The 16,484-nt window shown below is 48.7% G+C and overlaps 1 protein-coding gene across 5 annotated transcripts; it reads right to left on the bottom strand.

The window, feature by feature from the left end:
- Positions 1 to 1,407: 1,407 nt before the first annotated feature.
- TOR4A (torsin family 4 member A) lies at positions 1,408 to 15,975 on the bottom strand. Of its 5 annotated transcripts, none has more exons than XM_051976905.1 (3): positions 15,611 to 15,975; positions 8,407 to 13,145; positions 1,408 to 4,168 (listed from the first exon to the last, which is right to left on the bottom strand). In XM_051976905.1, the coding sequence occupies exons 2-3, from the start codon at positions 8,424 to 8,426 to the stop codon at positions 2,866 to 2,868; spliced, it is 1,323 nt and encodes a 440-aa protein (XP_051832865.1). In that variant the 5' UTR covers positions 8,427 to 13,145; positions 15,611 to 15,975; the 3' UTR covers positions 1,408 to 2,865. The 5 variants fall into 5 exon arrangements, with proteins under 5 accessions (XP_051832865.1, XP_051832867.1, XP_051832866.1 ...); XM_051976907.1 differs by lacking the exon at positions 15,611 to 15,975 and adding an exon at positions 6,044 to 6,305 and having other exon boundaries at positions 8,407 to 14,158; XM_051976906.1 differs by lacking the exon at positions 15,611 to 15,975 and adding an exon at positions 6,044 to 6,305 and having other exon boundaries at positions 8,460 to 14,158.
- Between the last annotated feature and the right edge of the window lie 509 nt (positions 15,976 to 16,484).

Genomic DNA, 16,484 nt, shown 5'->3' with positions numbered 1-16,484 from the left:
GTGAGGGAGAAGGAGCGAAGGAAGGGTCTTCCCGAAGTTTGCCCTTCCGGCCTCTCCGTGAGACCCGGTTACAACTCAGGCATCCACGTGCACTTAGAACCAAGCTGCTGCCTGCGCAGTGCGGGGGGGAGGAGGAGAGACCGCAGGCACTGTACTGCCGAGGAGGGGGCCTTGGGGGCGGAGTGCAGGTGCAGAGCTGCTGGTATGGGGACTGGGTGCGTGGGGCGCGGACACCAGACACGCCGCTGCTGGGGAGGGGCCGCGGGCGCTGCTGGGGAGTGCGTTGGGAGCGGACACCAGACACGCCGCTGCTGGGGAGGGGCCGCGGGCGCTGCTGGGGGTGCGTGGGGCGCGGACACCAGACACGCCGCTGCTGGGGAGGGGGGCACGAGGAGGGGCCGCGGGCGCTGCTGGGGGTGCGTGGGGCGCGGACACCAGACACGCCGCTGCTGGGGAGGGGCCGCGGGCGCTGCTGGGGGTGCGTGGGGCGCGGACACCAGACACGCCGCTGCTGGGGAGGGGCGCACGGGGAGTGCGTGGGGAGCGGACACCAGACTGGTTACTTGCGGGGGTGCGGTGCACTGGGGGCGGACAGCAGGGGTTCGTGGGAAACCGACGTCAGACTGGCTACTGCGGGGGTGGGGACATGCATGGGGATCAGGGCACTTCCCCTTGGGTGGGACACGGGTCCTGAGTAAGAAAATGGGTCCAAAAGGATGGGTGCTGGGGAATGGTCCTGGTCTCTCGGTTTGCCCTTCGAGAGGTAAAGGTTTCCGCTTCATCCCCACCTTGTTCCAGCTTATTTTACTGAGAGGGAAAGTACAAACCAGGGGATTGAGTAATCTGGGATCCACCCCCCTCCTCCGGCCCCAGTTTTCTTCTCAATGAAGAGTCTGGCCCTCCCCCACCAGTGTCCGGACAGATAAGGAAACAAACATTTAAGTGTCTGCTAGATGCCTGTCACTGTGCTAAGGCCTTTGCAAATATTACATCATTTGCTCCTCCCAACAACCCTACGGCTGCTATTATCCCTTTATATTTAAGGAAAAAGAAGTTAATAGACGTTGTCATAGAAAGTTTGAACAGAAAGAGCCCTTGAAGCCATTTAGTCTGACCTCCCATTTTAGGTGGGGTAACTGAGGCTGAAATTTGAAGAGGCTTGTGCGGGGGTGGGTGAGATCATCTCAGTACCAAGTGGCCTTGGAAAAGGCATGACTGTGCTCAGGGCATGCCCCAGCTTAGTCATCCATACCTCACTTAAGTGTGAAGTGCTATATGTTGCCCCTTCATAATAAACTCCAGGAGCTCCTTCTTACCTCCAGGATCAAATATAAAAGACTCTGGGCATAATCCCTTCATAAAGCAAACCCATTATTTTCATTTACACTGTATATATGAATCAATTGGTCAATAAACTAATAAATAAACATTTATTAAGTACCTATGTACAGCAACACACAATGCTAAGCTCTGGGGATACAAAAAGAGGCAAAAGACAGTTTCTGCCTCAAAGAGTTTACAATCTAATGGGACGACAACATGCAAAGAAATATATACAGAATAAACTATATGCAGGATAAAAAGTAAAAAAATTAGAAGGATTAGAATTAAAAGGGGCTGAGGAAAATTTCCAGTAGAAGGCAAATACATAAGCTAATTTGCATGTTGTCTCCCGTATTAGAATTTCAGCTCCTTGAAGGCTGGGATCCTGTTTTTACTTTTCTTTATATTCCCAACTTAGTACAGAATCTGACTCATAATGATTCATAAAAGCTTGTTGATCAACTGCCTGAATGTGGATCAACATAACCTTCTTCTGTGAGGGTGGAAGGGACAACTAGAAACATGATGTGAGTCCAGTATTGTAACTGTTCAAGGCTGCCATACCTACCTTGAATCACATACTGACCCTTGGCTATCGAAGATGACCTTACTACTACTGACTCCCATCAGGGAGGGAGGGGATGGGCTATTCTCTGACATTCACATCTTCCAAGGTGATTAGTTAGGGTCAGGGTCCAGTCTGTGACCCCAGAGGGATGCAATCTGAAGTTAAGGTTAGTCTATGGCTGAAACTACAAATCAGTCTGGCGTCATAGGGCTTCCTATTAACCTGTGGACCAGGTTTACAGGTCTTTGGCTGGATCAGATCAGTTTGTAGCTGGGGTTACATCACAGTTTGTGGTTGGGGGAAACAAGATGAAGGTTCGAACCCACGTGTATCATTAACACTAATTAAGCAGATAACCAACCAGGCAGACATTTATTAGGTATCTTGAAGGCCATGGAAGAATCCTGACAAATGCCCCCCTCAGAGTCTCGGCTTTCAGGAAGCATCTCTTCTTCCATGACCCCACCTGGACTGGTGTTCTATGGGGCAGAACATCTGGCACTGTGATCAAGCAGGAGTTGAACATCAGTCTTGGGAGGCGAGGAGTTAGGGGAGTGTAGGGAAGAGTTCCCCAAGTCTGACCTGCAGCCTCCAGCACCAGCCCTTCCCTCAGCTCCTGAAGCTCCTTCATGTGTCTCGCCTTTGCAGAAAAGCCAGCAATCCAGATGGCTGCTGCCCCAGCCTAGGAGAAAATCTTCAAGAAAGCAGCTATAAAGTTCTGTGTATAAATAGAGGCCTTGGCCTTCCTCCTACAAGCAGCACTTTGGGCTCCCCCACACCCCAAGAGGCAGTATTCCTAAGGATTAGCCTGGGGACACCGTCCAAGCCAGGAACCACATGGGCAAGGCAGGAAATGGGACAGCCTGGAGGAAGATAGGGGCCCTCTGAGCCCTTCAGTGCCGGGTCCTGGCCGTGTTCAAAGTTCACAGGACAACGGAGAGGACAGAGGGGAGGTGAGGGAAGAGCAGGGTCCCCTACAGCAGGTTGACCTTGGCCACTACCTGCTTGCAGCCCGTGACAGCAAACTCCCCTTCCGTGGTGCTGTAGTAGCTGAGCTGCCCGGCCAGGCTCTCGATGCGGCTCTGGTTGGGGTAGAAGCCCTCCCCGACCATCTCGTCCAGGAAGCAGTTCATGATGTCCCACTTGTCCAGCAGCACGAAGGGGACCACCTCGGCCGCCTCCCAGAGCGGGTGGGTGCCCGCCAGGAGGCTGTGCACGGCCTGGCTGAGCTCCTCCCTGCGGCGCTGGGGGCTCAGCTGGCTGGAGACGTTCTGCAGCACGAAGCGCGTGACCTCGCTGCCCCCGATGCTGCTGATGAGCACATAGACGGCGTTGAGGAACTCGTTGGACTGCTGGGGCTGGAGGAAGCTGTGCAGAGTGTCCAGCAGGGCCGGGGACATGAACTCTACCTCGTCCAGAATGAACACAGGGATCTTCTCCTCGACTTCAGCCCGGGTCACCATGTCGGTGATCCGCTCCGACAGGTCCTGCTGGCAGGCGGGGCCCTCCTGGTGGTCCGGGCAGTGATGCATCACGTAGTACTGCAGCACAAAGTCCCCGTCCATCACCGAGCGGAAGTGTTTGGCCAGCAGCCGGCCCACGTGGCTCTTGCCCACGCCGCTCGGGCCGTTGAATGAGATGACCAGGGGCTGGCTGTGGATGTGCGTGGCCAGATAATCCCGCAGAAGTTCCATGATGCTGTCCGTGGCGGCCTTCTGGCCAAACACTCCCCGCTGCAGAGCTTTCTCTAGCCCGTCAAGGTCGTACTTCTGCAGGTTGTCATCAAGGTTCTCGATGGCGTTGAGGATCTGAAAGCAGACGATGGCCACCAGCAGCAGCAGGCAGCGTTTGGCCTTGCTCTTCTGCTCGGTGGGGAGGTACTTCCGAGAACTCTCTGGGTACAACACAACCCGGGATTTACGGCGCTTCTTCTTCCGTAAGGTGGATTCCACCGGGGCCTCAAAGGTGAAATACTGGGGTTTCTCAAAGTTGACGCGGTGGTGGAAGTGGGACGCGGGGGTGCTGCTCAACTTGGCCCGGTCGAAAGAGATCTGTCTCTGAAGCAGCTGTGAGGGGGACGGGGTCAGAGCCAGGGGGGGTTCCCCAGGAAGGTTGGCTCGCGTGCGGCTCCTGCGAAGAACTCGGAATTTTCTATGCAGGCGAATGACAGCCCTCACCTGGGAGGAGACCATGCCCCCTGAGGGAACCTGGGAAGGTCGGGGGCTCGGCTGACCTCCTTCCATCGCTCTCGATGATACACCATTCAGGTCGCTTTTCCTAGAACGGGAAGATCATGTTTTAAGAGCCTTCGCAGAGGTCTGCTATGGACATCTCAAGGTGTCACCAGGATCCTGTACCCCATGTTCCTGACCTTCTCAACCCTAAGCAATTCACAACAAATGGGAAAACATTTAACAGATCTACTACTGAGGAGTTCAGAAAAGAAACAGGATAGAATTTTGAGATTAGTTCTCAGTTCCAGTCACCCCAGTCCCATCCAATCTTTCCAACATCCCAGCCACAGAGAAACAGGGAAATAAGTAGATAAAGAGTCCTGGTCTGGAAGCCTCAAAGCCCTTCAAATGTAGCCTCACACATTTATTTGCTCTGTGATCCTAAGCAAATCCCATAACCTGCCTGTTTAGACTCTAAAAAAGTTAAAATAAGATATTTGCATAGTGTCTGTTTCATAGTAAGTACTTAGTTAATACGTGTTTCTGTCCTTCCTTTGTCACTGGTCCTTATAGTTCCTATTATAAGAAGAGGTTCAGTTCCAGAGAAACAGATTTGAGTATGGAAAACTAGATTGCAATCCTGGTTCTCTTATTTAAGACATTAAACAAATTTGATTTCCCTCTTGGGGCTCCTATTTTCTTATCTATAAAATGACAGGCTTGGTTAAATGAGAGTATCTCTAAGGCTCTTACCACTGGGTAGACAAGACAACTTACTTCCCAAATCCCAGGCTTTCCTGAACTGGACAGAGCAGGTAATCTTGGCTGCTCCCAGAGATCACAGATGAGCTCAGACAATCTCCCAGAGCTATCCTGAGAAGCGGTTGTGTCCTTCTTAAAGGAGGCAGCTAGTGTCTCTGCCAGGCTGGGCTGGCCCAGAGGGAGTGGGTGTCAGAGCCTCACCCCCACCCATCAGGATGCCTGGGCCCCATATGCAAATCCTTCAGGTCAGAAGGGAATACACACAACTCTGCCTAGTGAATGAGGAAGTGACCAGGCTGGACAGTGGGAGGGGTGGGTGGTTCTGTGGTTTTGCTTGCCTAGAGGGCTTCCTGGTAGAGGGGTCAGTGGCAGATAAGGTTTTTGACCCCATCTCCTCCCCTCAACCAAAGTCAACACTATGTTCAGTGGGTTTTCTAGGAAGAAGGCTCCTGGGCTGGGGATGGGGAAAAGGGTGTGAGTAGGGGGAAAGGGAACAAGAAGGCCCCAGGACTAAAACCACACGGCCGATCTGCTTCCCATGAAAATTCCATCTCCCCAACTCCTAGAACTGGATAAGCAAAAAACGTTCCCCTGGGTTCCCTCCTTAAACTGATCTTCTATTCACTGCTGGGAGAGCAGCACAAGAAAACCCCAGGAGAACTTAAGGGGTAGGGAGTAGGGAATAAAGTCCTTAGGGCATTTCTTGGGGCTAAAGGGAAAGATACAATCTAATAGCTAGCTTACAGTGAGGGTCTCTACCACCCCCAGGATGGACCCCTCTCCTTAAATCCCCTTGATCTCCCCATTCAGACACAGGGTAGGAAAAATCCTACACAATTTCTTCCCCCCCCACCCCCCCAACTACTTCAGTCAGAAAAAGAGAGACGGACACTAAAATACAAGAGAGACAGATACAGAGAGCCAGGCTGAAGGAGAGGGAGAAAGGGAGACAGAGAGAGAAAAAGAGAGACAGAAAGAGACAGAGATTAAAGGGGGGAAAGGACAGAGAAGTGACAGAGACGGGCAGATAAATGAGAGAAGAACAAAGAGACTAAAACCCAGAGAGAGATGCAGAGACAGATAACAGGCAGAGGCAGAGGGAGATGCAAAGCAGGAGAGAGGCAGACAGACAGGCAGTCACACACAAAGAAGCAGCAAAAGCCGGCCGGGACAGCAGGTTAGCCACGAGGCCTTCCCGGCCCCAGCCAGTCCGTACCTTGTGTGATCAGTGTCAGGCCCGGAGCCAGCCACCCCAGGGCGCCCTGGCCCTCTGCTCTGCCTTCCTCCCAAGAGGCCAGTCGTTCCAGCTGTTCAGGAAGCAGGAAATGCCAAAGCCTCCCTGGGCTGGGGGCTCCCAGGCCGTCTCGGAGAGGGAGGAGAGCGCTCTGGGGGGAAAGGTCAGGGGGCTGTACACAGGGGCATCAGGGGAGATGGGCTTCAGGAGACCTCCAGCCAGGACCCAAGACCAAGACACCTGCCTGTCGGGAGAGAGCCAGGAGGGAGAGGAAGCTGATGAGAGGCTTCCGCCTCGATGCAAAGGAAGTGAGTCAGGGGGGGCGGGCGGGACGCAGAGGAATGAACCGGGACCTCAGAGCCCTCACCTCAGGAGGGAGGGGTCACCCAAGTCCCAGGAGAATCATTCCAGTCTGGCTTCTCACTGCTTTCACCATTTCCTTCTCTAGCCCATGGATGTTCTTAGAGACCTTCCTCCGAGACCACTCCCCCACACCTGACTCAGCCTCTCCCACTTCCCTCCCCTCTCCTAGGAGGTCAGAAAGAAGTCATGGGCCTGGGGAGTGGGACAAGAGCTACTCTGCCTCCAATCTGAAAGTGAGTAGAGCCCCCATTCCCCCTGGGATTTACTGGTACTTCCTTCCGGACTGAAGGTCAAGGGCTATTGCCTCTAGGGGCTGAGAGTGGGCACGGTTCAGGAATTTCTCCCTCATTCTCCTTCCTTTGGCCTCTCTCCCTACCTGCTTCCCTTCCTCTTCCCCTCTCCATTTCTCCTCCCCCTCCTCCCCCCCCCCCCCCCCGTCTGTCTGTCTGTCTCTATATCCCTCTCTCCCTCTCCCTCCTTCCCTCTTCCTCTCTCTTTCTCTCTCTCCCTCTCTCTGTCTCTCTTCTCTTTTTTCTCTCTCTCCCCCTTCCCTCCCTCTTTCTTCCTCTCTCCTCCCTTCTCCTTTCTCTCCCTTCCCCCCCCTCTTTTTTTTTTTCTCTCTTTTTTCTCTTCTCTCTCTGCTGTCTACTTTCTAAGGCCTAACCCTGCTCTGGCTCTTCACCTGTTCCTCTGTCCCTCCCCTTCTGGTGGCCTGGAGTTACCTTGTCCCCACCCCACTTCATTCTCTGACACCCCACCTCATTTTACCCTACCATTGTCTGAAAGCAGCTCCAACCCTCTCTGCCTTGGCAGGGTGCCCAAATCTGTGGGTCTTGTAGTCTGGGATAAGGGAAGCCCCAGGGGGCCAGATCCCCAGACTCAGTAGGGAACCACTCCATCTTCTAAGTCATATACATTCAAAAATCTTCCACAAATTAGCTTCCATCCTCCTAGCTCTTTGATCAACAAATATTCAATCAAGACTTGTGCTAGAGTAAAGTACAGACTTTGAAAGTCAAGGAGATCTGGGTTTATATTCCTGGCATATTTACTTAGGAATTGTGTGATCTTGAGCAAATAAATCCCTCTCTGAAACTCCCTTTTTTCTTCTGTAAAACAAGGCTGCTAAAGTTTTCCCTGCCTACTACAGGGTTGTTATAAAGGACAAACTACATATATATAAGAAAGTGTGGAACCACAAAGGCGAGTTCCTGTTTTCACTAATTGCGAACACTGTCAGGCCAAATTCGCCATCATATGCAGCCCACAATAACTTCCATTTCAGCTCCACTTTATTCATCTAGCTCCCTCTGCTTGGTTCTGTGTCACCCCCAGACTTCCATAAGATAGTCTAGGGCCACTGAACCTCTCCATAGAATCAAAGAATAACAGAATAGCAGAGTGAGGAGAGGCCTTGGAGACATCTTATATAAGTCATTTATCTCTTCCCCTCCCCAAAAAAGAACCTTTCTCCCTACCACATGAATAACAGGTGGTCATCCACTCTCTACCGGATGATCCCCAAGGACCAGGGAGACCACAACTTCCTCAGCAGCCCATTTTACTTTGGGCTATCTCTAATCATTAGGAAGCTTTTCCTTTTATCCTGCCTAAATCTAGCTCTTTTGTACCTTTTATCCTTGGTTGTTGTTTTGCCCTCTGGACCTAAACAGAATAAATCTAATCCTCTTTTCACAAGGGGATAAATACTTAATGACAGCTATCTCATTTCCCAGGAAATCTTCTCTTCCCCAGGCTATTTATCCTTAGTTCCTTCAATTTATCTTCATATGACATTAAATCAAAACTCATTCCAGTTCTTCTAATGGATGTTCTCCAATTTATCAATTAACTAGCCAAGATTCTTAACCTTAGAAAATGTATCTTCTCCTAACTTCCTTGCTATTCTTTTATTTAGGTTGGAAACCAGAAAATGACCTGCTTTTCTATAAGTGATCCCCCATCCTTTGGGTTGTTCTTACCCAACCGGTCCTGATGACATCAGGTCCCAGAGCCTGTGAGGGTCTCCACCTACCTCTGGACACCATGGTATTGCGAGTCGGAAGGCCCTGACCCTCCTCTGGGAATTTCACAATGAGCTGCTCTAGATGTCATCACAATCGTATCAGGACTTGAGCCCCACAGGGCTAGCTGGTTCTGGAACATCTCCATCATCACCTGGAACTCAAAGACAGTCATGACCTTTCCCCCTGCCAGCTGTATGGCTCTTCCCACTTCCTTGTTCCCAGCCCTTCCAGATGGAGAAGCCGGTCTCACCCTTCATCCTCCTCCCTCTCCTGGGTTACCAAGTTCCCTCTCTGCTTTCTCTCTACTTCCCTCCTCTCTATGTCCATTCCCAACCAGGACCACTTCGGCCTTCACCCAGACTGCAGCCTCCACAGCCTCCCCACTTCATCCTGCTTAGGCTGATGGGTTTTAGGTTTTTTTAACCAGCCTTCTTTCTGATTCTAAGACTCTGAGCCCTAGGGAAGAAACCCTCTGCCTATGTGGTCAGTGGCTGCCCTGCAATTCAGGGAGAGAGGTGGTGATCTGTCCTGGGGCACATAGCCACTAGTTGTTAGAACAGGGCTGGGGTCCAGCTCTTCCTGCCTCTGTCCACTAAGTCACCCTGCTTCTCATTGGCAGACTGGTCTTCCTGTAATTCAGCAAACTCCTTATTCTCTATTAGATCATATGTTAATTCTCCAGCCTGGCATTCAAGGCCCCCATAATCAGGTTTCTACCTCATCAGATATCTCCTGCTACTTTCTAATACAAACCCTCTACTTCAGGATTTTCCTTCATTGCACCCTCCCCAAACATACCCTATGTGTTCCTGTTTCTTCATGCCCTGTCTCCTATATAAAATGTCCCCTTTTTATTTCTACTGCCTTGGATACTAAATCTCAGCTAGGGTTCTATCTCCACCAAGTCCACAAGGATATTCTCTTTCATCCTTTTGCCTGAAAATCACAGGCAGAAGGCAGCTGCATGATTCAGCGTAGGTAGAACGATGGATTTTGAATTAGATAGACCTGAGTGCAAAGGGATCCTCAGGTACTTAACTCCTATCTTCTCAGTTTCCCCATCTGTTAAATGGGTACAATAATAGCACCTATGTCCCAGGGCTATTGTGGATGATAAAATGAAATAACATTTGTCAAATGCTTTGCAAACTTAAAGTGAGATATAATTATATCACTATTATTAATTCCTGTTATGAATGATAGGGTAGGGTAACATGGACATGGAGCTCCAGCAGCTGAAGAAGGGGGCTCCATTATTAATTCCCAAAGGGAATTTTTTCTATAAATTGGCTGATGATTGTTCTTGAATTCATTCCATCAGTCTGTTTATATATTAGTCTGCTAGCTGTTATCACCCCCCCCCCCCATTCTACCCCATCCACCCCATCCTGGACACTGCTGATAATACATAACTAGTGACTCCTCTTGCTTAAAGCAGCAGCTGTTTCCTTCTCTAGCACCATCTTGCCCTTCCCACCCTAACATCTCAAGCCAGCTAGACTCAGCATCTGAAAAGTAGACTTAACTGTGCCAGAAATGTTTCCTCACTGTTTATCAAACTCCAGGAACTATGAGACATTTAGGGTTAGGGTTAGGCAGCAGGGACACATACAGATAGAAGATGATTTCTGCCCTTGAATCTGGTTAAGGTAAAAAGGCATAAACACATGGGGGGTCGGGGGGGGGGGGGAACAAAAGGTTATGGTGCTAGGTACCCAATAAGCAGCACAGACAACAGTTTGATAGAGTGCTGGACTTGGAGGCAGGAAGAGCTGAGTTCAAATCCAAAGAAAAGTATCATCTGGATGAGCCTGGAAAAGTCACAGTAAGCAGGACAGACAATAAGGTTCCAGAGTTCTGTGATCGAGGAAGCACTTCAGCTGTCACAACCACCCCCTCATTTCCATTGCCCCCACCTCAATCCAGTCCTTCAGTTCTTGCTTGGACTTCTGTAAACTGTTGTACCTGACATACCATCTTACACATTGCTGCCCCCAATAATCTTCCTAACACTTTGATCCTGTCATTACTCAAAAACTTTCAATGGCTCTTCATTGCCAAACAAGTGAAGTACAGACTCCTGATCGTGACAAATGAGGACCTTCCAAGTCTGACTCCTACCTACCTTTCCAGCCTTCTTTTAATGCTGCTTCCTTTCAGATGTTCTAAATTTCACCAAATGGGACACTTTTCGCTTTCTCTTTCCTTATCTTTTCCTTTCCCATCTCTGCATCTTTTTTTCATTCTCTCCCCAAATTGGGGAAGAAGCCTTCCCCCCTGACTCCTTACTCTTGATCTGAAGTCTTTTCCTTCTTTCAGAGCCCAAATCAAATTTCACACACTCCATAAAATCTTTCCCAAAGATCAACCCCTTCTAAAGGAGATTCCTTTCTCAAATTTCTTTGGCACTTTATCCTGACATTTCACTTTCCTTTATATCCGAATTATATATGCATATGTCTTTCTCTGTATTTTATTACAAGACAAGTAGGTCAAACAGTGGATAGAGTGTTGGACTTGTAGACAAGAAGCCTTGAGTTCAAATCCTACCTAAATAAAACACTTATTAGTTGTGTGAGCCTGAGCAAGTCACAACCTTTGACTGCCTCAGTTTCCTCATCTATACAATGGAAACCATGGGGCATTGTGAGGCTTAAATGAGATAATACTTTGAAAGTGCTTTAAAAACTTTGAAGTGCTATGTAAATGCTAGCTCTTATTGTTGTTGTTAGTTCCTCACCAGCAGGGTCCATATTTTATCTGTACTTCCAGGGCCTAGAACATTGTTAATACTATAAATGTTTGTTGAATTTAGCCAAGCAATCTGCCAACACTAGTTAAGCACTTATTATGGTCCAGGCATAGCATTAGGTTCTAGGGATAGAATGACAAAAGGAAATCAGTTGCCTTTAAGTTTTCATGCTAATGGGGGAGACAAAATGCCCCTCTATATATGTACAGACAAAACAGATACATGAAGACTGTGGAAGGCTGGAGAAGGTGCTAGTAGCTGTATGAGGGAGACTAGGAAAGACCTCATTCAGAAGGGATAGTGGGGATCAGCGCTGGGTCTGAGTCTTGAAGAAAAGCAGAGATGGAAAAAAGATAATGTTGGTAGTGGAATACATTCTAGGAAAAGAAAGTCCAGTTTGTGCAGAGGGGAAAAAATGTATAATACAACTAGAAAGGTAGGATGGGGGTCAGGTTGTAAAGAACTTTAAAAGCCAAGGCAAAGTGCTCAAAGGAGATTCGGAAGTGTAGATGAGCTAAGCTTTGAAGCTCAACCTTGGAAAAGGGGGCAGGAAAGCAAGAGAGATAATGAGGAAAGAAAGACCAGGAAGAGGGAGCAACAAAAACAAAGGTACAGAGATAGGAATCAGCATGCTGTTTTAGGGGAGGGGAAGGAGCGTGAGGAGCTAGATTTGGCGGGAGGATCAGGTAGTTAAATGATATGGTTGCAGATGTGAGCTAGAGGCTAAAGAATGGAAAGCCTAAGGCGAGGTAAAGTTCAGACTTCACCTTGTATGCAAAGAGGAACCACTGAAAGGTGTTTTTTGTGGGGCAGGGGGAAGTGAAAGTAGGAAAGAGCCAATGATCAGCCCTTTAAATTAGATCAATCCATGAGATAGGGAGAAGAGACTGGGAACAGGGAAGATCCTGAGAAAAGGATCTCCAAATCTTAACCCTCAGTTTTGGGGCTGGGTCCAATACCTGTGCTCATAAATAGTCCCCTTTACTACACTTTATATAATAGTTTATAGTGCGACAGATATGTGAGAACCAGGGGTATACAACTCCTTGCTGCATGAATATACACTCTCCAGTGGTGTTCCCTTTTTTTACATGAAAGTCTGTGCTTCCCAACACTAGTGATCTCCCTGGGGGCAGGGCCTTGATCTAGTTTACCTCCATTCCTTACAGAAGAGAAGAGCCTGGGCCCTAAGTCCCATCTAAACCCCATCTCTTCCTTTCTTTGCATTGAACACTCCTTCCAGTCTTTTTCAGTTCATTTCCCAAGGTTACTCCCAGGATCAAGATCTAGAATCTAGAAATTTGCAGATCTTGACCTGAGGCAAGGGGAGGTTGGGAGGGGGAGAAGGAAGGCCCATCTTCTCTATCTCTTTGAGCTGGGAAATTTCCAAATTGGGACTCAGGATGGGAAGCACATCAGAGCCTTCTTTTCTCCATCCCTCACTTTCCCTGCCCTTGCCCTTCCTAGTTCAACACAGTACAGTCCCAGGTCTCTCCACTCCCTTCACTAAGTCAGCCTCCTTCCTCTCCTGGTCCCAGTTGTCCCCCCTAAACACTAACTCCAGGAAATAACAGGTGCTTAGGCCTTTCCATGAAGGTACAGAGTTCTTGCTTTGCAAAGACCAATGAATACCAGCCCTGGGGTGGGTGATGGGGAATTGGGGAAGGGGATATTGTCTCTGCTTCCTTAATGGAGCAGGGTCTCATTCTCTGGGGAAGCTCATACTCCACATGAATGGCCTTCCTGTTGGGCTCCGGGCCTCATCCTCCTCCTTCAGGCCCAGGAAAGCTACTTGCAGGTTCTTGGAAACACTGGGGGAGGGGTCCCTCAGGCCTTTCGGATGATCCTGCCAGCCTTCCGCCAGTCCCGTAGCCGCTCCCTGCGCAGAGAATACACCAGCGGCCGAGAGAAACCAGGACGACCTGACCGAGACCTAGAAAAACTGCAGTGGACAGAGACCTGGTCACTGGGGGTCCTCCATCTCCCCATAAATCCCAACGCCTTTAAAGCCAAGCCATCGGCCTTCTCTATGGCCTTCGCATAGTATAGTGGTAGAATGTCATCAGAGTCAGAATCAAGGATTTGAATCCTGTCTCAGCCATTCAGAAGCCGATTTCCTCGTATATAAAATAACAGTAGCATTTATCTGTGTATGCTGTGGGGAGGATCAAATGAGATGATGGATGAAAAGTGCTTTGTAAACCTGAAAGCAGCTATATAAACGGCAACTATGACATGCTATTTTCTTTCTCTGTCCTTTTCATCAAAGAATCAGAGGGCACCTTTATCTGAAGCAGGAATCTTCCATATAACAGCACCAACAAGGGGTCCTTGCACTTGAACACCATCAGGGGTAGTAAACTTAAACCACCTAGCCAGGCCAACTCTCCTATTAAAGGACAATTGTGTCAAGAAGTCTTTCCTTACATCGCTCCAAAGTACGTCTCCCTGAAGTTTCCACCTGTCTCTTCCTAATTCTGCCCTCTAATGCCAAGTAGAACAAGTAGAATCTCTTTCCACAATGTGACTTTTCAAGTACTTGAAGATGAAGCCTTCTATGTATTTTCTCTTCTCTAGACTAACCAATGCCAGGGCCTTCAATATTTATACAGCATGACTTTGATGCCCATTTCGGTTCCCTTCCTCTGGACATTCTTAATGGTGTCCTGAGAGAAACAACTACCGCCCTTGTCCTGGACATTTGTTTTGTTTCATGAGCTTTAAAACCAAAGCTTTTTTGGCTGTCTCATCCCATCATCATCGACTCATACCGAGCTTTGAATGAGTGCACTAAAAACCCTCATTAATGTCCTGTACTCAAGAATTGCCTCATTATGCAATATTGTTACCACCATGCAGTACTTGGACAACTGATTTTTTTTAACCCAACACAGTCTTTTAATTATATGTTAGTTTTTCCTTTTGTCTCTGTGCCTCTCACACCGTTCTGTATGGTATGGAAGGACCAGGTCCCACAAGGAAGAAACATTTTTCTCCCCTTATATTAAACCCCATGTATTTGCAACTGGGCTGCTCTCCACAGATCTGTGGAACACATTTCAGGACAAAACTAACAAAAGAGGTAAGGTTTCAGAATGACATCCACAAAGACTGATGGATAAAGCCAACAAAGGAAACGACTATATGAAAATAGATAGACAAGGGATGCTCTTTTGGTGTGGACAACTGAATGAGGACAAGATCAAGCTCAACCACTGGAACATCACAGTAAAGATGAAGGGGAAAAATAAGAGGTTTGTCCTCTCAAACCTAGACACTAGAACTAAGGAGTGATTTTTGCACTCTCCTACTTCCTACTTTCCCTAACTGGGATAGAGCTGATAGAACTCATACCTGGAAGAGGAATGGGGACAGGGAAGACTGAAAATAGTTCTTCAGAGGCTGACAAAACGAATGTCACTCTTTTGTGCTAATTCACACATTTGTAGACAGCTGTCATCCCCAAATCTGTGTCTTTACCGGGCTATACATTTCTAATACCTTGAACTGATTTTGGCATATGGATTCCCATTACCCTCATGATCCTGATCATCTTGCTGTGGACCACAGTCCAGCTTGTCAAAATTCCCCCCAAATTGTGGCACCCCAAAATGGACCCAATATTCCAGCTGGGGTTTGACCAGGAAAAAATCAACAAAATGATCAACTACTTCATTCTGAACATTAGACTTCTATTAATGAAATTTGTTTACATTAGCTTTTTTTACGTACTTCCTTATAATGCTCATTCAATCACAATCGCATTTATGATAAATTTAGCCTTTCTCACATTGATTGCTGTCTAGTCCATCTCTCCCATCTAGTATTTGGACAACTGATTTTTTTTTTACTCAGGTGCAGGATTTTACATTTATTGCACTTAAATTTTCTTAGATTCAGTATATTATTCCAGCCTAAGGATTCTGTCATCTCTGCCCATCTGCCCCCAGTTTGAAAGCACTCACAAATCTGATACGCCATCAGAGTTTTCTATGCCTTCATCCAAATCCCTAATTAAAAAATAAAATAAAATAATCGATGAGACAGTGCTCTAATTGCACCTGTTTACAAACTACTCCCCTAAATAAAGAGGAGCGCAACAGCACATCCGGAGAGGGGGCACGTCTGGTCTTTATGGAGCTTAAAAGAGCGTTCTGTCTACCCTCATCCGGAAAGGAGACTCAGTCTCTTATCTTCCTCCTCCTCCCTTCATCTTCTAGCAGGATAAGCTTTTATCTTTCAAAGCACGTTCGGAGAAACCTCACATCACAAAGCTCTCAAATCACGCCCGTGTGCTCTGGGGCCATCCATCCCCGCATGAGAAGTTTGAAATTGAGGGATGATGGTGGGGCCCTGCTCCTCGGGAAGCGCCCTCCCCTGCCTCCCACCGCAATGCCCTTGCCCCACCTGGCTGACCACAAGGGCCCCGCCTGTTTCTTAGGCTTGGCTCGCTGCCGCTGCAGCTCCATCCAGCCGCAGAATAATTCCTGGAGAATCACTGCGTAGAGAAGGAGGAGGAGGAGGCGGGGGTCCATGCGGGGCACCTCACTCTCCATGGTCGTTGGGGCCGGAAGATGCCCACTAAAAGGGGCAGGGGTTGGTGGGGAAAAGGGGGTGACGGGGAGGGGAAAGGGATGGGCGCCGCAGCCCCGGCTGAGGATGCTGGTGCAGGGACTCGCTGAGGTCCGCGCGCGCACGCGCCACCAACAACCCACACTATCCTCCTTGGATGCGTGCTCTCTCCGTGCGTAACGCCCCGGAGGGGAGAGAACCTGCTAGGAGTCCTCCATGCCGTCACCCTGTTCCGGATTGCGCTATTAGCTCAATTCCCCTAGAACTGTGATAGTTGGTGTTTGATTACAAGCTTCGCGGATTCCTGTCTCTCGACCCCAGGGTCCACTAAGAATGAGAACTTGACGGATAAAAAGCACCGTTGCCCTTGGGTTTTCTTGGTTGCAGAACCATTTCTTGATGAATTTTCATACCACCCTAGAATACAGGGTGTTAGAATTGGAAGAGCCTTGGAGAACATCTAGTTCCATTCCCCCTACTCACCATTTTACAGATGAGAAGGATGTGGAAAGGATGGCTTATCCAAAAAAATCACAGAAACAGCAGGGACTGGAAACCAGGCTTCCCGCTTAACCTAGGAAACTCAACTTTCTTGGGACCCAGACTTCAGAATTATGCAGCTAAATTTAGCCTGATACATCTGTGCCCACGTAGTGGAGGAACAGACAAGGAGCTGTTACAGTAACAAGCTGTTGTTGGATTGCAGGGA

Source organism: Antechinus flavipes, chromosome 2 (assembly GCF_016432865.1).
Source record: "Antechinus flavipes isolate AdamAnt ecotype Samford, QLD, Australia chromosome 2, AdamAnt_v2, whole genome shotgun sequence".
Lineage (NCBI taxonomy): Eukaryota > Metazoa > Chordata > Mammalia > Dasyuromorphia > Dasyuridae > Antechinus > Antechinus flavipes.
This window is presented reverse-complemented; position numbering and strand designations above follow the sequence as displayed.

Bases quoted from the DNA above. Each gene is read 5' to 3' on its own strand.
- TOR4A (XM_051976905.1), bottom strand. From the start codon at position 8,426: ATGTCATCAGGACCGGTTGG. The intron at 4,169-8,406 runs GTAAGAACAACC...TTCCCGTTCTAG, and splicing joins ATGTCATCAGGACCGGTTGG to GAAAAGCGACCTGAATGGTG.